The following is a 14,227-nucleotide window of genomic DNA, read 5'->3' as shown; positions in this document are numbered from 1 at the left end:
AAAAAAAACTCCACAATTCTTTTCTTCAGTGTGGAAAACATTATAATTGTGAGTATAATTTCATCTAGGAAAAGATTGTAGGCTTTATAATTTAGTACACAATTTTCAAATTAGATGTTGCCCAATTCTCAGCCCTCTAAGAACAGCAGTATGAAGGCCAGAACTGCATACCCTAATTCTTCCTATTTGGGAAATCTAATTTCTGTAGTGAAATGGTTTTTAAAATTAGATGATTCTTAAGATTAAATTACTTGTCTAAAGATAGAAAAATTCTGAGCTAGACCTAGATGATAACACTAGCATTTGCATTTAACTTGTATACACATAAGCTTTTAAAAACAAATATTTATTTTTACGCATTTGAAATTGCATGTAACAATAAAAGTAGTGGATTAATTGCTACATGAGAGCACATGGGGGTGTGATGGCCCTTTGAATAAATGACATTGCCACAGTGAACAGGACAGACAGGCCTGCAGATGGACTTGCTGTCTTGGTCATTATTCAGTGAATGAGACATTTAAACACCTCAGCCATAGTGAGCAGTGAAGTCCCACTCCCTGGAGTCTCAGATTGCTGCTGTTTTTAAGTTTTACTTACTGGTCCTTCTTTTTCTTCTTTTCTTTCTTTCTTTTTTTTTTCTTTTTTAAATTGTAGTTTTGGTTAGAAAGTTTGCTGGGATTATAAATTAATCATTTAGATATTAAAGGGTTGTTTTAGAAATTTGATTATCATTAGGAAGAAGTTTTTAAAGACTGGAATTCTCATTGTCTTATAAGAAGTAAGGAATATTTATTGATTCCCAAATGGGGCTGAAGAAACTTTTCCTCTTTACAAGGCTGTCAATGACTCAGCAAGAGTCCTGGTGAGCTTGACTGAACCAAGCTGCTAATAGTTATTTAATGTTATTCGTCAGTGTGAAAGAATCGCTGTAGATTTTCCTTTTAATCTCTTTGAATTGCAAGCTCATAAACCTCTCTGATGAGCCCTGCCAGTGTTGTCTTAGATCCCACTGTTGAGACAATGGAGCCACAGAATTCTTTCACCTCTTGTTGTCAGACAAACCCAATAGAATGTAAGGTCAGAAGGGCCTATACTTCTAAAGACTGAAAGATTCTTTTTCAAGTAACCACATAAATTATTTGATTTTATCATTATATTCCTTAGGAACTTCACTCTAACTATAATGCATTGCTTTTGATACATAAAAGTAAAATTGGAAGGTGGGGGGTTGGGGATTGTCTTGTCTCGTTTGGATAAGCTTGTCAGTATGACACAGGGTGTGAACAGACCTTAATATTCCTAGAAATCTTCAAAAGAGTTGAACCCATTTTATAATAAGCAAATTGTATAGTCACTGCAATCTAGAGTGAGCACACCAAATGCTAGCAGTGTGTTCTTTACAATTGGCTGTAGGTTGCTTTGTTCTTTTTGGTTTTTGTTTGTTTCCTGTTTTTGATGTTTTTTTTTTTCCAAAAAGTTGTTGCAATTATATAGAAAAACAAAAGATTGAATTTTAAAATCTTGGTCTTTAAATCAAGTCAGTTTCCTTTCTCAGTGTTAGTATTTTATTTCCACTGGAGAACCTTGAGGTGTGATTTGAAGTTCTAGATCTGCCTATTAAAATGTTTCACTGCAGTGAGCAAAAGTGTGTGCCCATGCATGCGTGTGTGTGTGTGTGTGTGTGTGTGCGTGTGTGTGTGTGTTGTACTACAAAAGAAAACAAACTCATCTGTTTTGAAGATGCTATGCCTAGTTAATACACAATTATCAACCTCCTTTACTCTCAGAGCTCCTGCAAAGTGACTTTAGTGGATAGGGAAGAATTGAGATTTTTAATTACAACCACAGTGGTGGACAAGCAGAGATCATTGTTTTAAAAGAAAGAAAGGAAAATACGCTGATTTGTTTGTTCTCCTTCCTTGTGATTGTAGTGGGGGTTGGGTGGTTGGGTGGAATTTGCTGCTGCCCCATCCTTGGACACCTGCCTCTCAACAAAGGACCATGGTCACCCCCCACTGACCACATTTAGAGTCACCTTTTACTTTCCTGTACTGGGTCTGCTCATTATACAGTTCTCCAGGGATCCAATTTCCCCCTGAGTTAATCACTCCAGAAGCTGTTAGATTATTTTCTTTTCAAAGGACAATAATTTTTCTTAAAAAATAAAATAACTTTTCTTATTTCTAGCTTTTAAAACAGGACCACTGAAGTCTCAAATAAACTGTATTTAAAACTTTTTGTTGAAGTGTAACATGAGTAGATACAGAGAGGTGCAGAAGTCTGTGTCACTTGATAAGATTTTTCACCATAAGCACAGCAATTTAACCAGAAAGCCCCTGAGACTTCTAAGTAGCACTCCTTGCCCCTCAACAGCATAGGGAAGGTTTTCTGGCATGTTTCATACTCATATTTATGTCAGATACTGAATTTTAAAACCAGACTCATGGATTTTTGTGTGCATAGTATTCAATAAAATCTCCATGTTTCCATAGCCACAGAACTCCAATATATTCCTTTCAATTAGGATCTTTGGCAAAGAACTAATCATTTTTGTGTTCTCTTTGCTCTTTCACTATGAGATGGGCTGTGCTAATCTTTTAACCAAGAATAGGTGCTACTCTAAAGGCCCTGTGCATAGGGATAAAGACAAAGAGAAAATAATGGAATGTGGGAGGAATAATAGAGTAGCATACAAAATAGGAACTAGGATCAGAATGATGGTTGCTTCCCAGTAGAAAAGCACAACATTAGGAAGCTGAATGGCTTGGCAGTTACATTTGCAAGGCCCTTCTCATTTATTATTTATTTTTAAATACAATGGCATCATGTGTATTTATAATTGTTTATCCCTTTTAGTACAGTTGTCCTAGATAGGTCAGGCTGAGAAAGCTGATTTCCCCAATCTGCTTTGCTTCAGTTGTGTGCCAAGCATAGAGAAATACAATTTACCCTAGTAACTTGGTTGCAAATGGACAATACTGTTTGTTTTCCAAGTAGATCTTTTCACTGTCAGTTATCCTCTTCAGATATTGTTTTCTTTTTTTAATTCTAGCAAAGTTGACTCTTCTGAATAAGAGAGTAAACCATAAGAATTTATTTTTTTCTCTCCCTGATGAGACTCAGATTGAAATAAAAAAAAAAAAATTGGGAAGAGCCATGTGCAGTATTCAAGGCCTTTCATCCCAGCACTCTGGAGGCAGAGGTAGGCGGATGGATCTTTGTGAGTTTAGGCCTGCCTGTTCTATATAGTAAGTCCAGGACAGCCAGGGCTTCTTCCCTGTCTCAATGGGAAGAAAAATGGTGGGGAGGGGGAAAGGGAAGAAAAAATGGTGGATCCTGCCTGTAATCCCAACATTCAGAAGTCAGAAAGACTGTCATGAATTCAAGGCCAGCATGAGCTGCACACAGTTCCTTCAAGTGTAGCCTGGACAATAAAGTAATACCTTAGTTTTTAGGTGGGTGGGTGGGTGGGTGGGTAGGGAAGGGTGGCACACAGAGAGGAAAGGGAGGGAAGGAGGAAGAGGAAAAACCAGAGCAGGTAGGCAGGTATACTTTGTATAGAATGTGGAAAATAGTGTGTTTTGTTTAGGAACTACTTAGCATGCTATAAATTATAAAGTTCTTCAGTGGGCACATATAGATGGAAGGGCTACCTGGACCACAAGAGAAAGTCTGTGTCTGGATTTTAGGGACAGTTTAATAGACTGTTGGTACCCATTAAATATGATGTAGTATAATATTTGACATACCTTAATAGAAGAGTATGGTAGGTTCAAAATATTGTATAATCTTTTCATCTATTTTTAAATTGTGTAACTCACCAATAAATTCCAAGCAGGCGGTTATTAAATATAATTAATTTGCAGGCATGCACACAGCAGAACAAAGGAATGCATTCTCAGCAAGTGAATAAGAGACTAGTGAGACAGCTAAAGAAATTTTCATTGGAGTTGGGGGAGGTTGCTGAATTTTAGTAATGTGTCCACCCCCCCCCCAAGCATTATCTTCTAAAAGAACAATACACACATACAGGAATTATACAATGCCCTTGAGAAAGAATCGAGGCCACCTATAGTTGCTTTCTTTGCTCAAAGTCTACATATTTTAAGTGAGACTTCATGCTTGCACTAACCAGACCACACTCATGGGATTCACTTAGGCCCTCTATCTATACAGGAACACTTTGGCCCAGATAACAACAAAAGATGTACAGCACACAGTTGTGCTGTGAGACTGCCAAAGTAGTAAAGTTCTCCTCCCTTTAGATTCTTACTATTCTCCTTCAATCAGATGACCAACAGCCACCTATGTTTTTGTAGAGCTTTGCTCTTTACAGTACCTCAGGCATGATCTCATTTGATTTGAAGAATACCCATTAGTCTGTTGGAGCTGCCATAACAAAACGCTACAGGCCAGGGTAGCTAAGCACAGTTTATTTCTCATGGTTCTGGAGGATGAGAAGTTCAAGATAGGTGTTGGCTAGTTCTGTTTCCCACAAAGGCTGTTCTGACTTGCTGTTGTTCTATGGACTTTCCTCTGTATCTGAGTGGACATAGAATATATGACCTCTCTGCCTTTGTGCTGATGTCAAAAGCACTAAGACAGTTTGGAAATGGTTCATGATACAGGCTTGAATGGCTACACAGGAGATGCATTATCAGCATTCTTTACCATCAAAACAATCATGCTTTATGTTTTACAGAAGATGAGCTAAGAAATGTGGGGCCAGTAGATGCACAGGTACACCTTGAAGAGATGTCCTGGAACGAAGGTTAGAGTTGATCTTATTTTGTCTATTCACACTGAAGATATATATTAGGTTTTTTTTTTAATATAGGAAGAAAATAAAGATATATGGAAGTCTTAAATAATGGCTTTACCTTTCCACATGTTTTATCTGCCTTTTATCAACTTTGTTTATTGCAGTATTATATGGCTCATTTCTCAGTGTTTTCTATTTCAATTAAGTATTTTATGGTTTCTTTTTCATTTTTAACCTCTCTGGTTTTTGCATTATGTGCAATATGATTTTTAAAAAGCAAAAAATGGTAATATTCTTCATGCTAACAAACTCCTGTCAGAATTTCTTTTTGCCTTATATGGAGTCAGAAACTGATAGGTCTTTTTAATGATCTGACCTTCTGCTTTGAAAGAGATAATGTTTCTCTTTACCTTTGATTTCACTATTTGGTTTTGTTCATCTCATTTGAAAATAACTAGGTTAGCTGAGAATAACCCTGAACTTCTGACCCTCTTGCTTCCACTTGCGGAATGCTGAGGGTAAAGGCACAAACTGTTAAGTGGTGCTTAAGTGGTTAACTACACTGGTAAGTGGTGCTGGGTTTCTCCAGTGCTGCTCATACTTTCTGACTGTCCTTAAGAAAATGTCATTCCCCTTGCCTTTCATAATGTCATGTCTTCTTGCCCTTTTCTTTTACTAGAGTATTAAAACTGTAGTAACCAATGTAATTTCCATAGTCATCTATTCTTTGCAATTGTGGTTATACATCATTAAATTGGAAAACACCACTTTCTAAATGGAAGCCATGAGTATTATACTTTATATTTCTCTGGAAAAATAAAATTCTCTTTTCCTAACCATTTTTTAATATACTCCCAATTTTTCAGCATAGGGAACAACTCCTACAAAGGCTTAAAGAAGTTCATTAATGAGTATAGTGCTGTGGTAGAAACAGAACCCTTCAAATTAAGCTTCACGTTTAATGGCAAAGTCTTTACCTAGTACTCTAAGGATGGGAGTCACAAGCATTATTGTCTTAGGAGAGAAATCATGTTTGCCTAGAGAACCACTCGGGGTTTAGCAATCCAAATGAAGTTCTGGGGTAGAGAAGTTCATATTTACCATGAATAACCAGAGTTCTGGGGTCTTAGAGGAATGAATGAGAAAAGATGGCTTGATAGATAGATCCCAGGGACCTACATAGTGGACAGAGAGAACCAACCAACATACACATCTGACTTCTGACCTCTATACACATGCTACTGCATGTGAGAACATACAGTAATAACAAAAATAGATAAATAAATAAATAAATAAATAAATAAATAATGAAAATCAACCTGCAATTTTTAGATAATTTAACTATTCACTTTGAAAACATGCTTCCATTAGTTATATATATGTTGCCTTAAATGGGGGATATTTACATTTCTAAATTCAAAAAGAAATTTTTATGTTATGTAGAAACCTACATTGTGATAAAAAATAAAAAAGAAGACGAGATTTATATATTCTTTTTTGATAAGGTGACACATAATTGCCCATTTTTCCAAGATTTACATTTTATACAGAACAAATACAAGGCAGCTACCTCTCATGTCTGCTCTTGCTTCCTCTCTACTGCACCGTGATGTCTACATGGAGCCGACTCTGAGAGTCACCTGAAGCTACGTCAGGATCCTGTGCCTCCTGAAATGTCACTTGTCTCTAAGCTATGAGTGCAGTAAAACAGATTATGACCTGGTGGGTTTGGATAACTACAACACTTCCCAGAGAGAGCAAATTATCACAGCAGCGGGATCAGAGGCTTTCTTTCAAAGGACAGCAGTATCTAAGCCTCCAGTTTCCACCATCACTAGCACCTTAAATGCATTGCTTAGAAGAATATAAAAATTTCAGAGTTGTTAAGAAAATGGAAAATTCTGAGTAAATTTTGTAGATTACTCTGAGCATATTTTGCCTAACCCCTACCCGTGAATATTGAATACAGAGTCAGAGCACCATTGCTACTCCAGATAAACAGACTCTACAATAGATAACTTTTTCTATGCATGAGAATTTTTCCAGCTCCCTTTTAAACATTTTTATCTGTACCTAGTCTTTTTTTGTTTTTTTTTTCTTTTTCCAGTTTCTCTGGAACATACCTTGTATTTTGAATGGTTTTCGCAAAGTAGACTGTGAACATCTGAAGCATTATTTTTATATTCTTTGCAGATGATGAGTCTTTCTCTCTGAGCTGTCGATGTGGTGGGAAATACACTGTCTACAAGGATGAAGCACAAGAAGCAAACCTGATTTCCTGTGATATGTGCTCCCTGATTGTGGAACTCCTTCATCAGAGCTGAACTGTGTGTTCATTCCTGGGACCCTTTAACTACAAGGAAACAGATGCTTTTTTTGTTATTAACTGTCTAATTTGTGAAGATAAGGTGAAATCTTCAAGCAAAGACCACTTCAGATTAACAGATTAATTCATTTGTTTATATGTATCTAAAATGTAAATTATAGGATATTACAAAAAGGACTTGAAAAATATTTTTGCATTTTTAGCTAACTACTTTTATTTTCTCTTTGGTACAAACTAATTATTTCCTTTTTGAAGTATAAATTTCTTTTTCAAAAATCAGGTAAGAGTATTCTTTATAGTTACTAAGGGTTTTGTTTTTTGCTTTAATCTTGTGTGTGTGTGTGTGTGCGCGCATGCATGTGTGTGTAAAGGGCAGAGGACAAACTGAGAATCTATGAGGAATTGATTCTTCACTTCTTCCCCCATGTGGGTCCCAAGGTCAAATTTGGGTCATGGGACTTATGCTAAGTTCCTATTACTAGCTGAACCATCTTGCTGTCTTTAATTATTAAGTTGTTCATCTAAAAAGATGATGTTTTTAGTTACTGAATTATATGCCTACTGTATACCTGTTTCAATAACTCAGGCATTCCAATAAGGTTAGAATTTTTGTAAATGAAGTGTGAGCGCTGTTCTGCCCTAAACAAGGTTGGAAATGTACCTCTACGAATCTATTTCAAAGGAGACATAGGACCATGTGTTAGAAAACATGACTCTAGTCCTGGCCCTGTATGTCTAAAGCTTGTCAGGAGGTATCTTAAGTTCAGGTATAATTTAGGAAAAGAAAACTTAAAAACTGAAATTCAACAGCAACAAAAAAACCCTAAAATTTCAACTTTCCTTTCTATTGGATTGCCTCCATTTAAGGAGCCATTCATTTCATTCCTGGTGTGGTGAAGGGGCTTTTCTAATGAGTGATTACTGACTACAATGGACTGTAAGCATCATATCTTATGTGACTTCCTTTTGTACGTAGAATTCTGTGTACAGTGTAGACCAGAATTCATTTTATGAACACAAGAGGACCCTTATGAGACTGCTGCTCAGATGTTTTGTTTAAGTCTAACTCACAGTGTTGTCAGCAGAACTCAGTCAGTTGTCAGCTTGGAATGCTCAGTCTTAGTCTGCTAGGAAGAACTGACATATGAAGTACATTGGAGAACAGATTGCTTTCTTTGTATAAGAACTACCAAAATTCAAATATGAGGTAGTCATCTGGATTTCTTCCCCAAGATATTTTTATATCATACAATTTAGAGGGAAACTTGTATTGGGTTAATTTTTATCCAAATACTTTTAATGTATATTGCAGAATGTGATATTTACTCTTATATTTAAAACATAAAATTGAATAGCAAATAGTTTATTGTTAAGTTCATGGTTTCAACTATAGTAATAAATTCACTTGAATAGGAGACAATAATCAAGTTAAAAGGAAATACTTATTATTCATCAGAAAATCTGTGGCCATTTGGGCTGTCACGCAGAAATCCAAAGTCACTGAAAGGCCAAATCTGTAAAATGAAAATACAGTTGAATACAATTAATGAAAATTCTTTATCATCATGTTCCCTTTTCCTTTTCTCTGTGTTAGATATTGTAGTACATTCTCTTCATCAGTTATTCTGAAAATAAACAGGTGTATTTAGTCTGGGGCATTCAAACATGACACCAGAAATTCTGTTTGTTTAGTAAGCTTGTGAAGACATGGCTGTTTTCTTTTACTAACCTAAAATAAGTTACACTACCAATCTATGCTACTTGATATTTTAAGTGACTTAATATGGCATCTGTTTAAGTATAAAGAATCCTGAACAGTATCCAGTTGCTTTAGATATTCATACATTTTTTTTTTTCTAAAGCCTTGTGATCAAGGGGCATCAGGTGTAGTAACTAATACCTGTAATCCACCATCTGTGATACTAGCACTTAGGAGACAAGAGACAGGAAGGGAGAGTTTAAGACCTGCCTAGAATACAGAGTGAGACCCTGTCTCAAAACAAAACTATATCAGCCTATAATGGAAGAACCAATGAATCTAAGAACCAATGTCATCTAAGGCTTGTTGTACATTCTCTACAGCCATACACCTGCCTATGGCTTGCTGCATTTAACTGGGTTCACCTGCATTCCAAGTAGACTGAGCCTGGGTTGCTGTTGTAGAAGTGCTTGCTGAAATGATGTGAACTGTAAACTCAACAGTTCTCTAGGACACTACTAATTTAGTTTGAATTTTATTATAAAAATTCTCAGTTATTCCCTTTAGGAAAAGGAAGGGGAGAGGATAATGTATTTTGTCCATAGTTTCTAAGTAAAGGTAAAATGTCCATCAAATGTAGTCACTGCAATAGTTAAGTCAACTTGGAAGCCATGGATTTCAAAGTTTAATTAAAGAGATGTCCTCACTCCCGCCAGCTCATAGAATAAAGGTGGTGTTTTAGGCATTAAAGCATACCTTAAAGAAGATCCGTCCTCTTATTAGTCCATATGGTATAGGCCCATAATACCTGGAATCGGTAGAATTCTGTAAGTTATCACCTTCTAACCAAACATGACCTGTTGGCACCTGGAATTAGTATAGAAAAGCAGGCCCATTAGAAACAAGAAAACCTCAACAGGGGACTAATCACTGAAAATAAAGGCCTGGGACTGTGATGTACAACTGGAATCCCCACACTCAGGAGACTGAAGCAAGTGGACCATGAACTCAAAGCTAACACGAGCTACACAGATCCTATAAGAATGAAAGACTTCATTTGGAGGAAGAGCATATGTTCTGAAGTCATCCTTTATACATGTCATAAAAATTGCTATTTTTGCTTTCATTTCTTACTAACTAAATATCAAAGGTTTCTACACTTTAAAAAGATCTCTTTATTATATGGGTCCCAAACACTAATTTATAGAAACTAAGGCTGTAAGAAATGAAAACAGTGTGCCAGTGTCATTAATTTAATAGACTTCAAAAGAGGTCATTAGGCTGCTGACTGAATATGTGCCCTCCTGTTGCAGTAACAGCATAAGCAGGGCAGCCAGTCAGCAACATCCTGGGGCCAGTTCCAAGGCCAGACCTATTAGAATGCTCATGATGAACTAAGTGGTAATGGATTGTGACATCAATTACAAATAATCTCATCATTTTATTGCAGTGGGCTTGTCAGAGTTCTAATTAAGACCCCTATCTTGCCTTTGTACTGGCCATATCATCACTGCCTTATATGTTGATAATGACCATCAAGAACCAGAAGGACCTATTATAAAACCATCAGCTGGAAATTAATGACAGTGACCTTCTACTAGATGAAAAGATGTCTTGTATGTTGACTAGTAAAAAGGTATAAATGTTTACTCAATTATAATCCTTTTTCGAAGGTGATACTTTTCAAAAATGCATTCTTCCAATATGAGACATTCACTTGCTAATAATCCATTCAATATAAACTTAGAAGGTGCTTTCTAACAGCAATCTGTAACTGCTTTATGTTTTTATTTTACAGTTTTTGTTAATGCAAGAAAAATTGACCAAAACAATCTATTGGGAAGATTTCATTGGATTAATAAGATATACTATATTTTTTGTATTACAATGTTCTCTTTGTATATTATAACCATTTAAATTTCATTTTCATAAGACTATATTTCTGGGATATCTTGATTAAATGAACTAGCTTCAAGTCTTGGAGCTGATAACATGTGTAGTACTACCTATATCATAAGCTGACAGGCAGAAAAGTGTAGAAAAGCAAATGTATCTGAAGTCACACACAAATGGCCACGGCATGTGGAAAGCCAAGAGTGCCTACTGTAATTTTGGAGAAGACCCAAGATAAACAGCTCTTGTATTTAGATTTCTAGTTTCTTAAAGAATGTTTGTTCCTCAGTCCTAATATTGGTGCTATGTATGAGTAAGAGACACCAGTAAGAGGAAAAGAAAGGGTACTACAAATAGGGTACTACACTACAGTACTCTACCTAGCTGAGGGCCCATGCTATTTACATTCCACCTTGCTATGTGGTTTCCCCCCATTTGCACTTGTCATGTAATGCCAGCCTTGCTTCGGGTACTGGATTATAATATCCAACTTTCATGTTGTTTTTTGTTGTTTTGAGACAGGGTCTCACGTAGCCTGACCTCAAACTGTAGTCTAGAAAATAGCCTTGAACTCATGATATTCCTGTTTCCACATTGAGCTCTGGGATTACAGGCATGTGTTCTCATGCCTGATTTTGTGTGGTGTAGGGGACTGAAGCCAGGGCCTATTGCATTATAGGCAAGTACTCTACAAACTGGGCTACCTCTCCATCCTGCTTTTATGTATCTCTTTTCACTGTTTTTATAACAAAATAAGCAATTAGATATTAATGCTATGATTTTAATTTTTTAATTTTTTATTATTTTATATTGCCATTGTCATCGAATGTTTGCCCACCCAATGGTATGAATAGTGCCTCTGTATCTTTGTTTTTGTCTTAGTTTTAAAAACTGAGGTTTACAGTGTGTGTGTGTGTGTGTGTGTGTGTGTGTGTATACACCGCTGGGGGTTGAAGGATGAGTCAGTGCTCTTTTTCCACCTTGTGGATTATAAGAATTGAGCTCAGGTCAGCAGGCTAATGCCTATACCCAGTGAACATTGGGTTCATTGCAATTTTGAGTGATGCCCAATCTCTTTTCATATATTTGGAAGACAATTTAAGAGCTGGGGATAGAGCTTGGTGACAGCATACTGCCTAGCACATAAGGGATGCTGCATCCATTCCCCTGCATCCACCAACCTCCAAAACAAAACAAAACAAAACAAAATAAAACAAAACATTAATGCTTCAGGTAACATACACAACCCAAAAAACCAGTCTCACTGCTGATGTTACCTTTAATCCAAGAGCATCTCTTATAAAAGGAAAATCTCTTAAGTGGGATATTTTTTAATTACTTTTATTTTATGTACATTTGTGTTCTGCATACATGTATGCCTCTGGGAGGGCATCAGATCCCCTGGAGCTGGAGTTACAGACAGTTGTGAGTTGCCATGTTGGTGCTAGGAATTGAACCCAGGACTTCTGGAAGAGCAACCAGTGTACTCTTAATTGCTGAGCCATCTCTACAGCCCGTGTGGATCTTTTTATCTTAATATACTCAGACACTTTTAATAGTTGCTTGTAAGAGTAAAAGGAAAATTTCTTAAGTATGTATCTTTTTATCTTGACACATTCAGACACTTTCCACTATTTTTTTTTTGTGTGAATTTCATACCATGCACAACAAATAATGGAAAATATAGTTTGTCTTCCTGTAACAGACTTCTCTAACTTAATATGGCCATTTCCACTTGCTTACCCCAGGAAATAACACATTCATTCTTCTTTATACCTGACTATAACTACATTATGTATGTACACTATTCTTTTATAATGCACATGTATCTTTGACAGGTAGAGAGGCTTATTCCATTAACTTGGGTACTGTGAACTGTGCTGCAGCAAACATGAATGTGGTATGTTGCCTTAGGGTCCTTTGGGCATATACCCAGAAATAGGATAGCTGGATCATGTTTTAGTTCTGTTTCTGTCTCTTTAAAGAAACTTTCATTTTAATTTCCATAGATCTAGTTCGACCTACATTCCCATCATCAGTATAAAAATGTTCCTTGTTTCGCACATCCTTACCTATATATAACTGACAGCCACCCTAACTGGGGTGAGATGGAAACCAGTTTTAATTCCTGTTCCCCTGGTGGATAAGATGATGAACGATTGATCATGTTGATTGGCCATTTGCACTTCATCTTTTTAAAATTGTGTCTTCATTTATTAGCTCAGTCACTGATTGAATTGTCTGTTTTTTTCAATAGTTTTGTTGTTGTTGCTGCTGTTGTTGTTAGTTTTAGTGTGTGTGTGTGTGCGCGTATGTTCTTCGTATAGTTTGGATATCTTCTCCCATTCTGTAGCCTGTCTCTTCACTTGATTATTTTCCTGCTGTATAGAACTGTTTTTGTTTGTTTGTTTGTTTGTTTGTTTTTAACATCATGTAGTCCCCATTTGTTAGTTTTTGGTAATTATTTCCTGACTTCCTGGAGTCTGTTTCAGAATGTCCTTGTCCATATCTGTAGCTGTAAACAGTTTTTTTTTTCTTCTTCTTCAATATTTTCCAAATTCAGGTCTTAAATAAAACACTTCAATCCATTTTGAACTGACTTTTTGTACAGGGTGATGAAGTAATCTAGCTTTGCTTTTTGGAAGTGGCTACCCAGTTTTCCTAACATCATTGCTTGAAAAGAATGTTTTTGTCTTTAGTAAAATTTAAAAAAATCAGGTGATTATAGGAGTACAGGTTTGTATCTGGGTGCTCTCTTCTATGCCATTGATCTACATGTCTGTCTCTGAACCAGTACTATGCTTAGTTTGTTAATGTTTCTCCAATGCAACTTGAAATTGCTGGGGTAATAACTTCCAGCACAGTTCTTTTTGCTCAGGTCTGCTTTGACTATTGAGGATCTATATGAATTACAAGATTACTTTTTCCATAACAAAAAAAAGTGGTGTTGGAATTCTGATGGATATTGCTTTGAATCTATAGGTTGTTTTTGGTGGTATAGCCATTTCACTATCCTGTGTTGATCCATGAGAAGGGGAGGCTTGCTCGTCATATTCCAGTATTGTCTTCCATGTCGTCAGGACTTTGAGTTCTTTCACTTCCTTTGTTAGCTTCATTACTAAGTATTTTTGGTGGGTGTTGGTTGTTTGGTTGTAGTTTGTTTTTAAACCTATTTTGAATAGGATTCAGTTTTTTATTTCTTTTGAATGGATGTTGTTTATTCGTACCAGAAAAACACTGTTTTGTATTTGTGCATGCGATTTCAGTGGGTCCATAAGGTGTACAAGTGCAGTTTACAAATAAAAACAAAACTAGGCTGGGAATACAGCTCACGGTTAGAGAGTCTCCCTAGAATGTGAAGCCCTGGGTTTACTTTCAAGCACTGCAAAAGATAATATATACTATATTTTCTAAATAAGCAAACATCTTTATTGATGGTGTTCTTAATAGTTTGAGGACCGTCCTTTCACATTTTTTGTAAGTCTATTTGCAAGGAATTTTTCAACTTTCTTTAAAAGTTCTCTCCAATTTCTGTGTGTAAGTA

At 36.2% G+C, this 14,227-nt stretch overlaps 2 protein-coding genes across 7 annotated transcripts in view; one reads left to right on the top strand and one right to left on the bottom strand.

Annotated features, from left to right (window-relative positions):
* The window catches only part of Dnajc24 (DnaJ heat shock protein family (Hsp40) member C24), a 39,449-nt gene extending 32,078 nt beyond the window's left edge, over positions 1–7,371 (top strand). Inside the window, exons 4-5 of one of the 2 annotated variants that reach the window (XM_028766970.1) lie at positions 4,706–4,774; positions 6,959–7,371. In XM_028766970.1, the coding sequence (XP_028622803.1) occupies positions 4,706–4,774; positions 6,959–7,089 (200 nt within the window). In that variant the 3' untranslated portion in view covers positions 7,090–7,371. The remainder of the gene's footprint in view (positions 1–4,705; positions 4,775–6,958) is intronic. The other variant, XM_028766969.1, reaches the window with a different exon arrangement.
* A 1,067-nt stretch (positions 7,372–8,438) lies between these two features.
* The window catches only part of Immp1l (inner mitochondrial membrane peptidase subunit 1), a 55,698-nt gene continuing 49,909 nt past the window's right edge, over positions 8,439–14,227 (bottom strand). For all 5 annotated transcript variants that reach the window (XM_028766956.1, XM_028766957.1, XM_028766958.1 and 2 more), the window contains 2 exons: positions 9,547–9,657; positions 8,439–8,605 (listed from right to left, as the gene is read on the bottom strand). In XM_028766956.1, coding sequence (XP_028622789.1) covers positions 8,537–8,605; positions 9,547–9,657 — 180 coding nt within the window. In that variant the 3' untranslated portion in view covers positions 8,439–8,536. The remainder of the gene's footprint in view (positions 8,606–9,546; positions 9,658–14,227) is intronic.

The sequence above is a fragment of the Grammomys surdaster genome, unplaced genomic scaffold, assembly GCF_004785775.1.
Source record: "Grammomys surdaster isolate TR1022 unplaced genomic scaffold, NIH_TR_1.0 170, whole genome shotgun sequence".
Lineage (NCBI taxonomy): Eukaryota > Metazoa > Chordata > Mammalia > Rodentia > Muridae > Grammomys > Grammomys surdaster.
Note: the sequence above shows the minus strand (reverse complement) of the source record. Positions and strands in the feature narration are given on the sequence as shown.